Source organism: Etheostoma spectabile, chromosome 12, assembly GCF_008692095.1.
Source record: "Etheostoma spectabile isolate EspeVRDwgs_2016 chromosome 12, UIUC_Espe_1.0, whole genome shotgun sequence".
Taxonomy (NCBI): Eukaryota; Metazoa; Chordata; class Actinopteri; order Perciformes; family Percidae; genus Etheostoma; species Etheostoma spectabile.
The window spans coordinates 7233219-7252929 of record NC_045744.1 but is presented as its reverse complement, the minus strand read 5'-3'; the positions used below and the strand labels follow the sequence as shown (position 1 = coordinate 7252929).

General features: G+C 39.1%; 1 protein-coding gene across 7 annotated transcripts in view; it reads left to right on the top strand.

Moving 5' to 3' along the window:
• tnr (tenascin R (restrictin, janusin)) overlaps positions 1 to 19711 on the top strand; it is a 190565-nt gene that overhangs the window by 105085 nt on the left and 65769 nt on the right. For all 7 annotated transcript variants that reach the window (XM_032530649.1, XM_032530652.1, XM_032530650.1 and 4 more), the window contains 5 exons: positions 9869 to 9989; positions 11156 to 11378; positions 11498 to 11598; positions 12847 to 13009; positions 13837 to 14313. In XM_032530649.1, coding sequence (XP_032386540.1) covers positions 9869 to 9989; positions 11156 to 11378; positions 11498 to 11598; positions 12847 to 13009; positions 13837 to 14313 — 1085 coding nt within the window. The remainder of the gene's footprint in view (positions 1 to 9868; positions 9990 to 11155; positions 11379 to 11497; positions 11599 to 12846; positions 13010 to 13836; positions 14314 to 19711) is intronic.

Below are 19711 nucleotides of genomic sequence, written 5' to 3'. Positions count from 1 at the left end.
AAGGGAAGAAGGGACGAAAAAGGGATAAAGGAACGGGAGAGACAGAGTGAGCGATCACCCACGCAAGAAGGCCTGGTATTGGTTTTGTGTTCATGTCGAGGTGGCTGCACATTAACCTGTGCAAATGGAGGTTATGGCTTTACTTCCATAGGGCGAGCAAGGAGGGGGCAACAAGGGCTGCTGCCAAAAAGAGAGAGAGCGAGAGAGAGAGCAATGAACCTACACACTAAAAACTCCTGGGTTATTTTTTCAACCCAGTTTCTGGGTTGTTTGTGTTGGGTTAAAATTATGGGTTATTTCTTCAGCAAGTAACCATTTTCTGGGTTATAGGGTTGGCTTTCTCTCTGTCTCTCTCTCTCTTGCTCTCTGTCTCTCAAATGCATTTTTTGTCAGAGGGGTGTATTTTATGGAGTTATTATATTATTATGTCAACATGGTTTATAATATGAACAATCACACTTGTGTGTTATGTACATTATGATAAAACAGTATCATCATTTGAAGGAGAAATAAAGTGACACACCTTCTAAACATGGAGTAACTAAGAAATACGTTCATATGTTACATCCTTGGCCCTATAATATACACATCAGTCTGCCAGAAATTCAGAAGAAGAGGAAGAAGGAACCTCCTTCCCTCTCCACCCCCTTAGAAGAACACTGTTTTTGTTTTATATAGATTTGAATTTAAGTGCGTAAAGTGTAGAATATAATGTAAAACAAAGTTTTATTTTCTGAAATAAGGCATACTGACATAACTCAAGTTAGGTTATTTTTCACCCTCCTGAGTTAAAAAGGGAGCAACTAATTTCTGGACAACATGGTGCCCCAGTGATTATTACTATGGCCTCACAGCAAGAGGTTTCTGGGTTTGAATCCAGGATAGGGATTGTGTTATTTTAACCAAATATTTAGGTCAGGTATTTAACCCAGAAGTTGGGTTATACTAACTACAATGTTGGGTTATTTTAACCTAACATTTGGATCAAATATTTAACCCAAAAGTTGGGTCAAAAAGAATAACCCAATTTTCTGGGTTGAAATAACCCAGAAATTTGTTGGTCCCTTTTAACCCAAAAGTTTTTATTGTGTAGCAGAGAGAAATTTTTGTCATTCCATCTCTATAGTCTGTGGCTTTCAGCTTGAGAATTGGCCATAAATGTGTGATTATACAGCACACCTCAGAACAGATTTACCATGCAGTGTGGAAAAAATGACTTTTAGGGATAAAGATAATCCTCCGAGAAAGAGAGAGAGAAAATGAAAACCCTGTCAGAGAGATAAAAGGAGATGGCGAAAATGACAACTACAGATAATGAAAAATGAGAGCCGCAAATAAGTGAAGACGGACCAGCTCATATCAAAGGTCATCTTCTCAAAGAGGTGAATGGAATTATGGATGAGAGAAAGTGTGAGTACGGCAAAAAACAAAAGTCCACTTGACCACTCTCCTCTCTCCTGACTTCACCTAAAGACACAGCAGTGTGACGCTGCAGAGCTGTGACAAGACTTCAGCAAATGGATGTTTCCTGTCCCTCTGGTAGCAGTTCAGGCCTGAGACCGACACCCGGCCTGCAGCATCTTGAGCCAGAAGCGGCACTTAGTGCCTTCCTTTCGCACTGACTGCTCTTGATTGCAGTGTCTGTCTGAGCGACTGTGTGTATCAGCATCTGGGGATTACAATCACAGCTGGATTACACAAGGCAATTGTTTCATTAAACGTTTTCACCGTCCTCCGTGAAGGGATTCTTACAGTAAGTTGCTTCCAAGGCTGACTTATCTGTTCTCACTGAGCCCCCTGAGGGCCGCAGAGAGCAAAGAGACCACATACACAGATTGAGACTTATGTCTTCAGGGCAGACAGCAAGCAGTTGTTTGGAGGCAACAGCCTATAAAAAAAGCCATGTGGCCATGGAAAGAGATCTACTGTACAAGCACAGTGAGAGTTAATGAAGCTTTGCAGTGCATATCCCTTAATAATATATGATAATACCACAATCCAAGAGGGATGTTAATCTCCTGTGGGTCCCTAACTGCTAAAACACATAGATACACACACCTACACACACATTTATTCAAAGAGAGACTGTGACCTGGGGCTGCTTCTCATTTCATGATGCAGCTGGTTGGATGAGAGAGGTTTGTTTGGCAGGCTGCTCTTTTTCTTCAGCTTTCTTTTTTCTGCCTCTTGAACCCTCTTGACAGTTGTCCTGTTTCATTCATTATTATCCTTGTAATCATTACACTCTTTTTTTTCTCTAATGCTATATCTTGTCCATCTTCTAAAGGCTAAACTTCCCAAAGTCTTTACTCTTTGTATTAGATACAGTCTTTATATAGATAACATAATATATATGTATATATCTCACGGGTACAAATAGTCATGACCCATCTTGACTTTTGCCATGACCTCAGCCTTGCTGAAGAGCTGCAAGAACAATACACTGACAAGTCTTCATTTTTGCTGAGGGAATCATGGATTTGTGAGGGAGTGGTGCTCACAGCAGCTGTTTATACTGTTGTGATAATAACAAGCTGTCATCCTATGGAGTCATAAATGACAACTCTTCACAGCTCCATTGAACACTAAGAACAGTCTTGTGTAATTGTGTTTCTGTGGCCCCTTTTTTGCCTTAAAAATCAAAGAACATTTTACATGACTTAAACTCTTTTTTCAGAAAACAATATTTAAAACCCAAGAAAAACACATCAATGAGCTACACCATTGCACTGGGTGACATGCTCTTTTATTAGGATGAACATGGAAAGTATAGTTTGAGCTGATCCTACATACCATATTTGTCTGTGGCTGAAAACTTTACCCAACAAATATATTATTAATTCTTACTATTGATAAAAATTAGCATTTGCTAAAACTAAACTGCTCTTTTGTAGATGAAATAAAAATGAAAGAATGTTTTTTGACCAATTGTTAAGATTTACGTCTTCAGCAGTAACCTTTGGGCTCAGGGCTAGTGAGAAGTTAGGGAAATGAGAAAGTAGTGAGAGATGGACACACGTTGTTGCCAGCTGTTTTAATTCACCAAACATTCAACAGCAAATATAATCTAAGATAGAATTAAACCATGATGACATATTACACCTTAAGTCTTAACATCTCATAAAAAGTGAAATAGCTAGCTTTTGGAGTAAGGTAAAATCACCTATTACAAAGGCAGATCGAGACCAGTCTTGACATCCTGTAAAACCTGCAGCAACTCCTGCGCCTGACACTTATCACCCACACTTTATGGTGACAGTAACAACACTGTCACATTGGTAAATACTAGTTAGAATTCCAAAAATTGACTCTTTTCTACTATTTGAGGGACGTACAGTCAGTGGCTCCTTTATAAAGTAATCTTGCTTGTTAATTCAAACTGCCAGCTCCTCTAAACGGTGAATAATGTGACTGCAGCTGAATATATAAAATATGCAGACAGGGTCAAGAGGTCCAGTTGCTGCTCGACTGAAAATTAAAATCAGCAAGATGTGTGATGTAAGCAGAGTTGCTCCTTCCTGCCACAGTACATGTATGGACTTCACAGCAGATAAAGCAATTAAAAAAAATCACAGTCAGAGGCAGCTTTCTCTGGAAAACAGCAAGGAAGGAGAGACAAGTGAGGAAATGAGAGGTCTGAGTCATAATTTGAAACACGGCAGTGACATATGTTGTCTGCCCGCATTCAAGATAAGGAAACAAGGGGGGGAATGTGTGGATGAAAAAAAGAAAGAAATGGTGATCATACAGATTTCTGACGTATAGATTCAGCATGGATTAAAATCCCTAATGAGCATCCCCAGTACATTGTTAAATGTATGCCTCAAAGAATCTCTCTCTTTTTTTTTTTTTTTTAATTTTGAGAAAAAATGGGGTCCTATCCACCACTATGTAGGTATGCCTAATACAGTGTTTACGGAGTGAATATATAGGTCAAATAGGCCGATATATTATCCATAAAAAAAGGATAAGTAAGCCTTTACAACAGGATCTGTTTGTATATATGAGTATTGCTTGATAAAGCCACAAAGTGCATAAAACCCTTTGCAATGTGAGCTTTTGACCTGTAGTCTGCAACCACAAATCTCAGTAATCCCTGAAGGGAAATTTACATCACGCTGACCGACTGTCATGGACACCCTTGCAACTCTGCCTTTGCTACTGTAACGCTTCAGTGCAGTAAATGCAGTAAAGGTCCATGTTAAACTATAGGGTACTGTACACCTAGTACTGTACGATTAGCCTGGACAGAGGCCATGTGGATGGAGCGGGGCAAAATACTATCCTTCCTCTTTTGATCTTTGAGGTTAGTTCTGCTGCTGTTAGCCTTCTGGAGCAGTGGGCAGACCATAAGTGACACTTCCTCTTTCTCAGGGGATTTGAGCCCATAGAAAATCTATCTCGGCGCGTTAGCTAGTTACTTTGGTTAAAATCAAAACAAAGCTAGCTGCAGATTCAGACTACATTTACACTAGGGCGTCTATTTTCACAAACATATTTCAACCTCTTCGGTTTCAAAAATAACATTGTGCACACTTGTCAGTTTTCAGGAAAGTGTTTGGTATATTTGGCGTAATTGCCAATGCTGTAGGTGGCAGTGCAACGAGAAGCTCAAGCCCACGTTAGCCAATCAGAATCACGAAAATGGCAACAACAGCAACGCATCACTTTCTCTCTGTTCTTTTCTTTGCCTGCCTAAACCTCCATTTTGTCTCAGTTTACTTGTAAACGCGCAAACAGCGAATTCCAGTTTAAAAAAAAACTAATTTTCAGAGGTGAATTCTCCGTTTGCGTGTAAATGAAGGGAAGTGTCTCAGTTTTTCAAAATAACCATGGACGTGTAACAGGGCCTCAGTCCAGCAATAAAGGATCAGGAGCAAGGCCAGAAAAGTAGAGTCTTGTTGTTAGGTAGTCACAAGTGAGTGACAGTAGAATTGCTTCATAAATCCAACAATAATAGTCCGTGGTACCATAGGTTGTATTTGGTTCTGATTTTCTAAAGTTCAGTAGACTATGATACACTGAAAAGCAATATCCATTTAAATGTCAAAATCAAAGATGAAAATAAAGAAATGCAAGATGTATATTTTCCTTTTATACTAAACTCAATCTTGATATTTTTGTCCTAAAACATATTTCCATTTTCCCATTCTGTATCAAATACATTACCAGGGGAATACTGTGTGTTTGTGTGTGTATGAGTGTTCATTTGTACCTTTGGGGGCTGTTTGTGAAAGATGAGACTCTAATGTACAGTAATGGTGCTGGTCTGTAAATGTTTATTTTTTTCATTTCTAATGGCTCTGAACATTAGAAAAAAGGGAAGCAAGCTCAGTAGTTTTTACTATTACCTTTCAAATAGCTGATGTTCCCGACAAGATGTGCCTTTCAGTATTTGCCGTTGACTTTGTTCACCCAGGATATGTAGAGAGTCTGAAAAAAGAGATATAATTAGGAATTCTACATTACAACATCTCTTTACAATATTTTATGAACAAATTTATTATTTAGACATTGTAAATATAACCAGAATGTACATCCACCCATCAATCCATCCTTCGTTTTTTTGTTTCTCTGTTTACTATAAAACTAGTCGTTTGTCATTTAGCACTTGCTCTTTTATGTAATATCTAGCGACACATATACTGTATCTATCCACAGTAAGTGATAAAAAAAAGCTATTTGAAGCACCCACATGACAAAGATTGGATTAGTATCTTGGTGTTATTACACTGTGCATTTTTTAAATTTCAAGTCTTATTTCACATTGACTTTTCGCCCGTAAACCACATTGTGGATGAAAGAATAAGGTAGAGTAAAAGATTCAAGACAAAAAAAAAGATATCAAAAGCTCACCTCAGAGAGAAATGTAATCTAACAAAGATGAAAAAAGTAAAACAGACGAGATCAAAGTGATTATTTTTTTTCAGACTTTTAAGTATGCTGGCTTTTGTGATTCATTTTACAGTTGGGCTATTTTGCAGAGTAGCCTTTTTTGTATAAGCTGAAAAATGTTACCTTTTTCCTTTTGTAACGCTGCATAACTTTTCTGATGGTTTTTTATTGCAATTGGAACAGGCCATTTCAGTTCAGCCTCACAGGGTCTGAACTCATCCAGTTTGTCTCAATAAAATCACCAGGTAATACATAACGTGACAGCACTGTCTTAGAGCAATTTAGCCATTTAAGTCATTACTTTGTTTTTCTACACATAGAATATTTAGCTGTGAATAAGCAAGGACACACCTACACATGCACTCTCGGTTTTTCGGTGTAGCTAAATTACTTACTAGTTGTTGTTTTTTTTGTACTTACACAAACAGAAAGTGTCTCTAGATTAAGAGGCTGCCTGCCTGCCTGCTGACAGGTCTAATTACCGTCAAGGCAGATGGATTGTTATTAAAATGAAAGGCTGAAACCCGTCGATACATGAGATGAGTGTGATTTTGTGTATGTCTTTGTCTATTTCCCAATGTGTATTGGTGGATGTGACTGTGAATGCAACAGTACTGTGGATTTGAAAACCTATGTATCAGTGCACCTGGTTTTGTTCTGGCTAATGTGTTAGTGTGCGTGTGTTCTCGCTACTGGAAGGAATACGAAGTGAGTAAATTAAGCCAGTTGTAAGCGCCTGAAGCATGTTGATTCTCTTCACTCTGAATGAATGGGTCCTATCCTTAATTGAGCCTCCATGATAAAACTCTTCTCGTTTTGCAATTAAATGCTTGTGGGCGTTAGCCTGCTCCATGACCCAATAACTTAAGAATAACCCTGTGACTTTGAAACTCTTTCAAACACTGATCACTGCCAGTGTAAAACTATGTATAGTGGTGTGTTAACGTACTGTATGGGTCTTTATTTGGTAGGCATTTGAAGGCAGTATGCCTTAAAGCAAGACACTTGCATGCATCACAAGACCTTGTATCAATTTTTTTTTAGTGAGATAAAAAGGTTGCAGTCAAAGAACACTTAGATCTCATAATACATCTATTTTTTTTTCCTGTTTCTTTGTCATAGAAAAGAGGTTTAACAAGCTGGTATATTATAAAATAGAGCCGGTCTCCCAAATTGGTAGCCCGTTTTGATTTATAGCACATTTATTCATGTAAACGTTTGTATTTATTTAATTTTTACAGGGAAAATGCCATTGAAACAACAATAAAACACACATGTAAAATCAGAGCATAGGAAAGACATGATATAACTGTATTAGCTTATATGCCAGCCAATAATTGCAGTATAGAAATGCCCAAAATATGTTATAGCAATATAGTCTCACTGCAAATATGCGTTTGGCAGCCGATGTGGAGCTTTGGATTGTATCACGCAATCTTCATCTGCAATTGGACTTAAATTTTAATGTCATCCATGTTGGATTCATGTTTAATATGTTTAGAAACAGCGACGCTAAGACATAGTTTGTCCCCCAGAGAGCACTGACAAATTACCTGATCAGTTCATATTGCTCAGAGTTCTTTAGTTACCAGGTTGGGAAGGCTTTAAGGGTCTTCTGAATTAATAATTTGCAAGGTGTATCCTGGAAGAACATAATTAAAATTAGTTAGTGATTATTCATTATTGAGAAAATAAAGACAGTGTTCATTTGGTACACTTCTAGTTAATTAAGTCCAATTAAATTGCTAACGTAACCTAGAGCGGTGGTTCCGGGGACCACGAGGGGTCCTTGAGGGGGTTCCAGGAAGTCCTCAGCAAAAAGGGGTATTATCATTTTCACTCTGATTACATCCAGAAGTAACACAAGGACATAATATCCAACCATTCTGGTTATGGGTTTAATACACTTTCTGTAATAAAACTAAAAGCAGAAATCTTATTAAGTCCGGGGTCCGGGGTCTAACTTTTGTCAGTTTAGGAGTCCTTGAAATGGAAAACAGCAGGAACCACTTACCTTGATTGACTTTAGCACAGCTGGTCAGCTTAACATGCAAAATGTTATTGGCCTCAAATACTCAGTACTGGTAGGACTACGATTGTATAAAACCCAATAGTACGGCGACAGCGATCCTGAGATGTGTTTTCCATAATGATTGTTATGGAAAACAAGTGAAACCTCAATTCAGTGCCATTCGTCATCATCATGTGTTTGAACCGTGCGTGCGAGCCCTCTACTGAAGTCAGCTGACGGGATGCTGTTTTAGCTAATGGCTGTGAACAAGATGGTTCCAGTTGGCTTTGTCCATCTCGCTCCTTCATTATCAGCATGCTTCTCATTTGTTTGGTGAGTTCACCGGTTAAACGGCTCGTGTCGTGTCAAACACTCTCCCCTAAAGCAGCATGCTTTCCATCTCTTTAGTATAGAGAGTATAATTTAGTATAGAGCAGGCAGCATTGGTAGTGAATCGATTCTGTCAAGGCCAAAGTCATTGTTAAAAGCATTAGCAGCACAGTCTGCTGCAGATTGTAACGTATGACCTGCTATCTTTTCCCCTATGGGTCTTTTTATGATATACTAGACGCATCAACATTCTTTATGTGAGTGTTTCTGTTCACCACACGCATACAAAACCTCACACACATGCACACGCACACAGAGGTGGTTCCACTTTGCCATAAAACGAATGCTGTGCCCAGATCTTAAAAGTGAAGTCTGAGTCTGCATCAATTCAAAACATCAAACCATGTTAAATCTTCAATGAGACAAACTTGAAAGGTTTGCATGGTTCATACGCACTTGGATTCTCTCTGTTTCTCATTTATTTGCAAATACACTGATGTTTCAACATTTCCTCCCTAAATGGTCAAAAAAAAAGGCAGAGCCAGTTAGATGTGATAAGAAGACTTCCATCTGGCTGACACAAAAAGCGCCAACTGAGAGCAGTAGCCTGCTTCACCAGCATGAGATGCATTGTTGTGATAAAAGAGACTCTTGAATACAGCAATATATTTATAGTCTTTTGCCCACGCTTACACAGATATGAACGTGCTAAACTCAAGGGAGTTGTGCTTAAATGTACTGCTAGGACACTTTAACGCACACACAGATAGATAGATAGATAGATAGATAGATAGATACTTTATTCATCCTGGAGGAAATTTTAGGCATTCAGTAGCAAGACAACCATAACATAACTAACACATATATCCCCTATAATTGCTTTACAGTCTTGTCCTTTCATACTTTCAAGATACCAGCTGTCCCCACGCTCGCGAGATAGAATATCAGCAGGTTGAGAAAGACGGTTGATCCAGCTGATAGTGGCAAAACTCAATCAATTCAAATAGCGACATTAACGGCAAACTTCAGCTCTGCAACGTTTCATCTGTGCTGGTATGTGACAGTCGGCTTGAAGGATCCACATCAGTTTTTCCTCTGTGCGGATTTTATTTCACTGAGTCCTTGTTCTCACTTCCCCACTCAAGGGAGAGGGGATTACAGCGACATCACTCAAACCATTTCTCTACTGAAATCCATATATCAACTCTCTCCCTGAGCAATATTTCTCTATTACTCCCAAGTGGAAAGATCTGATATTTGGTATTGCACAGTGAAATACATTCAAAGGTTCTTAGCCAGTTCCACAATCCCTTTTTTCTTCTAAAGCCAATTATTTTAGGTCAGATCAAAGACTTTTATTTTACCATTTACAGAGGATAAGCTCATACAGAGGATAAGCTGATGGAAGTGAGACTACCCACTCACACACACATACACACACACACACACACACACACACACACTAGACAAATACACTAGACAAACATGAACAGATATGTTTCCATATTGGCACCCTTAGCTACACTGGAACAGAAACTGTATATATTTTTCAAGCAACACAAACATCATCCCTGACTGCTGTTTCTCTTTTTCTCTTCTCCCACCTTTTTACTTTTTCTCACTTCTCCACAGGTGTGTGTGGACAGCAGTGGTGAGGTTTGTTCCCAGCATGCATCTGGCACAGCAACATAACAGGGCCGCTGTGCCCACAGCAGGCTGGATCCTAGTTTTGGCTCTGTTTCTTCCTCTACAGGTAAAATGCGTTCGGACAAAATGAGTTGAGCTGCCCGGGGCTTTTTGTTTCCTATTCATTTTTTATTTCAAATCTACTATTTTTGGCAGCCATGTTAATCCCTTGACAAATCCACACTTATCAGAGATTTGGAGTTCAGTGTTGTTTTCTTGTACATTTCACCTAAAAAGACAAAAAAATACTTTTTTTTGTTATAAGGGACACTGTGTTACAATTGTTCATTAAGCATGTGCAATTTGCAGTCCATAGTGATATTAGTGGCAGATTTAAAACTCTTAGTAGAGAATAGCTGCTGATTTCTTGCCAGTGACTGTCAATATTGTTGTGGCTACATTGACTGATACATTTTATCAGGTGTAGCTAACATGAAATTTAAAAGAAAATCTTAAATATGCGCTTGGGGCTATTTACATACAAAGATGTAGGCTGTCTCAGGCAAAAAGTCACCATCCTTACCAGTTAAAGCCACAAAGACATGAAATAAGCTTCTTTAGCGGACATGCTAACATTTGGGATGTTAAACACACTTTTGAATCCATTCCTTACACTCTTACTCTTGTGTTTTGGTGTTTGGTGAAAGGCTTAAAAAAGACCAAAAGACCTTAAAATACATCCTCGGAATAATTTTTATTCAAATGACTACATTTCCATGCACATCTCTTCAACATGTGCAGACGTCAACAGACCTGCTGTGCTAATTACTGTTGCTGAGCTATTCAGCAACTGTAATTACTATTCAGTGAATGGGTTTCATAAATGCTAAGTTGAACGAAGATAGTGCTAGTAAGTGCATATTTGACAATATGTCATAAATATAGCACTCAGTTGTTCCCATGATGTCTACATTTGGCTATTTTGTCTGCTTATTTTTTTTCCCCTTAAATAGGAGAACTTTATCAAATGTTGGATATTATCTGTGCTTTCTGCCAGACAAAAACGTACCTCAGTTTTAAAAAACTGAAATATCAGCAGATTCTTTGCAAATGACTCACGTTTTTTTAAATGTGAACATTAGTGTCATCTTGTTTTGTCCCTACCCCCCGGGTTCTTTTCTTAGTCTTCACTCCATCATGTCCTGTAAACACAAGATATAAAGGACAAAAAAAAAAACTCCTGAGTCCAAACCGTGTGCATTGTTTTTTGTTTCATATTATCGCTCTCTGCAGGGTGCCGGTCATGCTGCTCCATCAGGAGAAAACAAGCTGGTTCGTACCACCAGAGTGAGAAGACAGATCCCAGGGGGGAATCAGCCCCCCTTTGCTCCCTCAGCCAATGAAACACTGCGGGAGCAACCTGTGATATTTAACCACGTGTACAACATCAATGTACCCTTGGAGTCTCTGTGCTCTGTTGACCTGGATGCCTCCGCGCCACCTGCCCCAGGTGATGGTGAGGTCCAAGTCTTTGGTTTTAAACTCACTCTAGTCCAGCTGCTGCTGACCTTGTGTAAAGACACACACACATCTCGTATTTAGACACTTTTAAGACCTATTCTTTTTTATTTGAAGGTTCTCGTGCTGAGTTGGGGTCCACACCTTCTGTAGATGGTCCAATGGATCAAAATGGACCAACAGAATACACTGAGCAGACGCTGGATGCTGACAGCCAGGTAGGTGTTTTAGAAATATTTTTTTATATATTTTTATATACCGTTTTTAGGATGACTAGAGACTGAGGTGTGAAGATACTTCATACTCATTAGGCAGGAAAGTACCGAAAGTACTCCAATCTTTTGAATGGTATTTAACTGTAGACTTTAAAGGGCTCATATTATGTTCTTTTTAAGGTTCATAATTGTATTTAGAGGTTACATCAGAATAGGTTTACATGGTTTCATTTTCAAAAAACAATATATTTTTGTTTTACTGAACATTGCTGCAGCTCCTCTTTTCACCCTGTGTGTTGAGCTCCCTGTTTTAGCTACAGAGTGAGGCATCACACTTCTGTTCCATCTTTGATGGGAGTCGTACATGCCCAGTAGCTAGGTAAGGATAACTAGCCATTCAGAAGCAGATATTGAGGGCATGCCATGCTAGCAGCTAGGCGAGCATTATAACATGGTTACAAAGTGATGCACGTAGAGCTGTTTGGAGCAGTTTGCAAACAGTGTTTTCTGTTCGGAGATGGTAAGTCCTTTTGGGGTGGACTGAGTGCTTTTCACTTTGTAAACCTACAATGTGCACAAAAAAGATATATAACACAATAAAGGAAAGGGGAAAAGCCAAAAAGCAGTATATGAGCACTTTAGAGGCTGTGGTCAACATGAATTCAAGCCAATAACAATTAATTGTGATAGTTTCAGTTCAGATCAGTTTTTTAAGATTAAAAACATAGATGGAATATTGTAAAACCGCCACTGCAGCGTAATGAGATTTGATTACATGTCATATATTTGTCTTGTTTTACAAATGAACATATTCAATATAATATTGCATATTGTAATAAGCAAAACATAAATCAAACACTATTAATAACCCACTCCCCTATTCATTAATTTATATTCTAAGCATGTCCTAAACAACAAGTCATATATTAACTACAACTCTTTCTTCTAAATTATGACACATGACCCTTATAAGCTTGTTTTTGGGTGCCTACAGTGGCTTTACACATTCTTTGCGGGGCCATCTTCTGCTCTTGCTGTTAGGGAGAGGTGGACAAAACCTTAAATCTTTTTCTACCACTTTCTGAACATACAAGGCTGGCAAGTGTTTGATACTTAAAAGATAGATTTTGGATGAATTACAAGTTAAAAGGAAGAGAATCTGCATTGTTCCATAATTGTGGTGTAAGCTTAATAAACGCTTTTAGGTGCCAATATGTACCTTTTAACCAACGTGTTCTTCTTGTTCTTCAGGTAACATTTACTCACCGCATCAACATCCCAAAAGCTGCATGTGGTTGTCCAGCAACAGCCACAATCCAGCAACTTGCCACCAGGGTGGAGATGCTAGAGAGAGAAGTTTCCATGCTCAGAGCTCAGTGTGGGTCTGGATGCTGTGGGGAGAACTCAGCCATGGGTGAGTACTGTTCAACAATCATATACTGTATATATATATATATATATTATATATATATATATATATATATATATACAGTATATGTATATATATATATATATATATTTTTTTTTTTTGCCATTTTACCTTCAATATTTACACTACAAAACCCTCTGGTATCAACCATCATGGCTTTCAACTGCAAAAAGATACCAAAAGTTGAAAGAAATTTATTCAAAACGGGCTGTCTCACATGTAGCGAAAAGATAAAGAAAAAACAGGTAAAAATCAGAGATGTATAAAAAACAGTTCATACCATGAATAAAGAGGAGCTGGACGGCAGCTGAATACTGATGCTAGAGGGCGACTTTTTTCCCACGCACAGTCTTGGTCTAAAAGGTGTGGAGAAGCCTTTGCGACTTTGTTCGCTATTCCGGAGATGATGCCAGGATAGAGTTATAGGATGAAATATGGTAAAAGGATCTGCTCCATTGACACCATCACCCCATTCAAATATTTTCTGAAAACGCTATTCTATCTATTCAGTGAGAGTATGATTATCTCCAGCAGCCATGATTACATCAGAATGAGGATGAAATGATCAGCTGAGGAGAAGAGCGACTAGATGGAAATGCCCAAAATAAAACAGGTTTTCATGTATGTCTTGACTACTGTTTTCCCCATCATAAGAGGATTGTATGTATCCATTTCTAAGTTTATATCAAAATGAAAGAAGCACTGGTAATAGTACCTCAAAACCTAACTGTCCCTTTAGGTTTGGTTGTATTGTCATCTTTTAATAAAGCATCATTTTGTCACATAATAATGTATATACCTTTCTTTACCAGGTCATATGGACTTTGTCCCAGGCTGCAGTGGCCATGGCAGCTTCAGCTTTGACCTGTGTGGCTGCATCTGTGAGGAAGGATGGTCCGGCAAAAACTGTTCGGAGCCTCGCTGCCCGGACGACTGCTCCGGCCAGGGGGTGTGCGTGGAAGGGGAGTGCGTGTGTGACCGCGACTTTGGAGGCGACAACTGCTCAGAGCCGCGGTGCCCTTCAGACTGCTCGGGTCGCGGGCTGTGTATTGACGGAGAGTGTGTGTGTGAAGAGTCCTTCACTGGTGAAGACTGCATGGTCGGGAGGTGTCTTAATGACTGCTCGGATCAGGGGCTGTGCATCAATGGGACGTGCCAGTGCAGGCCTGGGTACGTGGGAGAGGACTGCTCGCTGGTCTACTGTGCCAACAACTGCAGCAAGAAGGGAGTCTGCAAGGAGGGATTCTGTGTCTGCCAGGATGGATTTGCAGGAGATGACTGCAACTCTGGTAGGCTATTACCTTTTATCCTTTAGGTCAGTTGAATCCTCTTGACTGTTGTCAAGTACAAAAAGTATTTTGTCAGTTGTGTAGTTCCGTCCCTGGAGCAGAAACTCCCTTAACATGTGCTGTCAGTGCGACCATGATCAAGTAACTCAACACAATGACTCCTTGAGACTTTCAGACAGTCCAGTCTGAATTCTTGAGCAGGAAGAAGTTTCTTTCAAAATTAGAACTGGACATTAGATGGAGTGGCTCCATTGCCAAAAGTGATTTACTCTAATATGGGCATATTTCCTGTTCATGAATTGCTGGGACTATCGCTGAGGTTTATTCGGGTGGCAAACTTGAATGCATGCTTCAGATTACAGTCTAATGTGTACCTTTAGAAAAGGCATCTTGATGTGTCTTTAACTGGTTTACTTACAGTGTGGGAGTAATTCTAAAAAATGAAGAAGAAGAAACGGATTTGTGCCACTTGATAAATAACACCAGCAAACAATACTATATTTCCCTTAGGCTACTCTTAAAAATAGAACATTTTGTTTTTGATGCTCTTTCCACTGTTACATATTATCAGTACTGTCTATGGCAGTCTGTACAGTGATGTTTGGACTGGATTTTTATAGAGATGCAATGTAAAAATCCTATATACTGTATGTGTGTAAACACCATCTGTCAAACATATACAATTAGGGCTTCCACAAAAATACTTAATTAACTAGAAGGACACTCGGAGAGCACGGACCTCCGACAGGCAGAGATGGCAAAAGTACTCACTTCCCGTACTCAAGTAGAAGTACAGTTACTTATGTTAAAAAATACTCTGGTAAAAGAAACCAATTACAGGTAAAGTAAAAAATCTGAAAAGTATACTTGAGAACAGTAAGCAAGTATTTGTACTTCCCATCTCTGTCGTCAAGGCATGCCCCATCTCACAATGTCAATGCAGTGTAAATGTTTACCGGTCGTGAAGTAATTTTTCCGGATATTCTGACACAGCATGAATGCAGCTCAAACGCCCTATCTCGCAATTTTAAAGAGAGTAAAAAATAATGTGTACATCCACCCCATGATTGGGATCCGCTCCAAAATGTAATAATTTCTTTTCTTGGCCCTTCCAACAAGTTTCATGGAAATCAGGCCAGTGGTTTTCCATAATCCAGCTGAAAGAGAAACAAACAAACGGACAAAAAATAAGTTATTTAGTCTATAAAATGTCAGGCCGTCACAATTTCCCTAAAGTGAAAAAAACGTCACGATAAAAACATGTATAATGATTGAAAACAAAAAAGCAGCAAATTCCCCTAATTTTAGAAATATTTGGCCTTTTAGCTAGACTGGATGAACCCGGCCCACTCTGTCGCAGCTTGCAGCTCGGTCTGGAAACCTGCACTTTTAATTCTCCTGCTTCGGTTCACAAATTTGCAGGAACCAATCACAAACTGGCTTATCTATCTGGTGCGCTTTAACACGATGACGATAGAGAAGCAGCATTTTTTTTCAACACGGCGGCCACCAAAACGTAGCAAACCCATTTGTCACGCCCCGATGTGTGTCGCGTGCAGATTTGAGTCGTGCCTGCGTCACTTTGAGACAAGTAGCATGCAAGATGCTAACGAGAGACTTCTGTAATATCAATACAGTAAAAATGGACCTACTTAACCAAGTTTGTTCACTGCTGGCTACAAGTTAGCATCAAACTCAACAAAGGTTGTCAGTTGAATGGCGTTTTGGAATCAAACAACCATAGATAGCTAAAACGTTTTTGAAATGATTCCCAATCTTCTGTTATTGTTTGTAATGAGAAAACGTTATAATTTAATGGATTTCACATTTTCAGTATCACATGTTATGCCGTAAACCGTTTAAATCTGAGCGTGCGTGACTCAAATCTGCACTCAACTTGGGAGTGACACCATTGATGTCATTGTTGCTTCTACGTCAGCCGGATCGTTGGTTTGATTGGTTGAATTACTAACCATTGCGTACAGAGTCATTTGAACTGTTGGTCATGCCTTTTTGTGCAGAGAAAATACAGACCAGACTCCCCGGACCAATGCTCAGTCTCAAATATATTGAGCTTGGTGTGGTGATAACCAGACTAGTTGTTTTGCATGATATATATTACTGAAACAAAAGTTTGATTGGGATTCATTTTCTGAAGATTGACTAGCAACTAATCGCTCCAGCACTTAATACATTAAAAGACAATGAATATGAAGAAACTGTATATACAGTACATGGCGTTATTGGCATTCATGGGCCAGGGAGTGCTGAGAGTTTGCAGGCAGATATCAGCTACAGGGGGTAGCTGTTAGGGGGTTTCATTAGGGATATAGGTATAGGGGGTTTCATTTATTGACCCGCCCTTTAACAAGAATTAAGGAAGCAATTACTGGTAATTCAACCGCCAAGTGTAGTGTTCTTCTTACCCAAGATGCTCTGTGACACTTGGTTGAACTATTTGAACCCTACAGACCAAGTAGATCAATCTGATTAGTTGCATTGATCTATCAATCTTTCCCTCTTTTCTATTTACAAGCTCTCTCTCTCTCGCTTTCGCTCTATGTTTCTCTCTCTCTACAACACCAGATAGTTGATCCACAGATATGAATACTCCGCCCCTTCATTTGAAGCATTTGTGCATCCCTGAAAAACAAAGCTCTCTGTACTTCACATGCAGGTGGTTGGGCGCAGGCCTTGCCGGACAGCAGAAGGTGTACTATAACAGCATTCATTTGCCAAAAGTCACATTCATCTGGGGAGGGAGCTGTCACATTAGCTGCACCTGAGACAGTTTCTGAGTCATGCTCGTCTTTTGTTCACACCCAGCTCTCCCAGCCAAAATATCAAATGCTCCTCTGCTATTTAAGGCAGCTGTCAACAAAGTGAAGGATGAGGACAGACAGAGCGAGCAATAGATAGACAGGGATGGCAAATCATATTCCTAAAGCTGATTCCTCCTTGCTACCCTCCCATTTCATATCTATATCAAGTGAGGGAGTCTGAAATGCTCATTTCTTATTAGAGGCTAAAATAGCCAATGCTTGTAGAGGATAGTATGCTGAATACAAAACAAAGCAGTTCAATTACCAGAGACCTGTAGGGTGACAGGCTTAAGTGTTTCATGGTATCAAAAGCTGAAGAAAGCGGGATGGATTTTTGCTTCAATTACGGTGGCCTATATTCTTCCACCATAAGAAATAATGGAGGTTGTTGAATTTAAATGGGATGTTTCGGGTGTAGAGGTATTATACTGTATATCTTTACATAAAAAAATATCCACCCACAAAGCAGAGATCAACTTGTGATGAAGAGTGGCATTTAATCTTGACAGCAGAGGAATTCCACAATCATTTCAATGAGTCCTGATGCTACACTGAAAAAGTAACGGTGACATTCTCACGTTGTTCTGTCCTCTTAGTGGTGGTGACAACTGACATTTACAACTGACATTTACATTACTCACATAGTTATGGGTCTCAGCGCTACAAAAAAGGTTTTATCAGTTATATTATTTAGGCAAAAACTAGATTAACTGCGATGATATTAAAGAATTTTGACAGACATGTGACAAAAAACACACCTAAACTTAAGCAGCGGGTTGAGTGTCACAATACCAAAATTATGACTTTGATGCAATACCCTGCCTAAATATCTCAATACCCATATTGAAATGATTCCATGGCAAAAAACCTAAAACATCGGGAAAAGACATGCAATGATAGATGTCGGAATCTGGAACTTTAATTTATTAATTAAACATGTAAAAATCTATTAATTAAAAGGATTACATGACACGCAGTAATCTGATGTCCTCTGTACGTGGGTGTATTTAATTTCTTTGATATTTATGTTCATATTTGCAACCAGCCGGCCCCCGCCAGCGCATCAGGAACAGGTCAGGCTGCACGGGCTGCAGTACCACTGATACAGATGGCGAGACTCGGCTTCCATAACAAAAAACCACAAAACAATAATAATTCAGATGAAGTTCTTTGAGAACTTGATGAAGGGAAAGCTGCTAAAATTAGGAAGACACCAAAGTAACTGTAGGAAGCGCTGCGTTGTGGTGAAGTGGTGTTTGTGAAGAGAATGTTACTCCCGCTGTTTATGTTTTGACCGCTTGCTCACTCCCGCGGGATCCCAATCCCAATGCAGTCCTCTGCTCAACCAGCACACACACACACACACACACACACACACACACACACACACACACACACACACACACTGCCCTGCTGTCACAACTCAACACAACCCATAGGAAATAGCCAACGTCGCTTATTAAAACACTGCCATTCACTAATACTAATAAAGTGGGGTGTAGTACTGTGTTTAACGGTAGGGTATTGCGATACCTTTCTGCAGACAAAGGACACCATTTGTCTTTGTGCCATTCACAGTCTGCCTCTGCAGCTTGAGGACACATGCTTTTATTATTGTTTTGGCTGAAATTGTGTTGTACGCTGTACAAAGGTACACCAAACCAGAAGCATTCTTCTACACTGAAGATAAATTGATTTTCTTTATTCTGCGTGACAAAGGATCTTTGAAAGTATGTATTTTGCAGCTGCCTTTTTGGCAACCAAAAGAGATGTGATCTTTTAACAAAAGTCCAGTATGCTCCACCTTTTTTGGTTTTTACATGAATAGAATGATTAATATCAGCAAGCAAAAATGTAATTCTGTCATGTTGAGAGGTTTGTTTTGAGTGAAAATGTAACTCTGACACCCCAAATGTTTTTAGTTCTTGACTCATTTAAACACCACAATATTATAAGTAGTATTAGAAAAAGAGCACAATGATAAACTCTACCCTTTAAACTTTAAGAGAAACACCTAAACGCACTATTTCCCATAGTCATTCAAGACTACCTAACATAATAGTTCCCACACTTATTTATAGGCTACATGTAATATTTGTAATATTTCTTCAATTATCTATTCTATTTCTTATTTTATTCTATTCTGTTTAAGTCACTGCAATGACCCAATTTCTTTTCTTATATCTTATTAAATGCAATGTTCGTGACTCCACCTGTTACCTGTTATCCAGGATCACCCATGTTTGGCTTCGTAAAGCCAGGTAACCCAGCCTGACTAACTTTAACTTGCTTTGTGATACAGGCCCATGGTTGGGTTCGTAACTAAGTTGTCTGAACCCAGACAAAATGCATCAGAATAGGACTCTTTACTATGGATCAGAGGTAAAGGCAAAACACTATTGTAGCACAGTGGTCATGGGATTTAGTTCAACAACAGCAGATTAAATCTTTGACTCATTTAAAAGTGGAAACTAAAATAGATGAGCATTAAAGCTTTGTCTTATTCCGATGTTTTCTATTACACACAAATGCCAAAATATTTTACTTCACACTAAAGGTTTAGACAAAAGCAAATT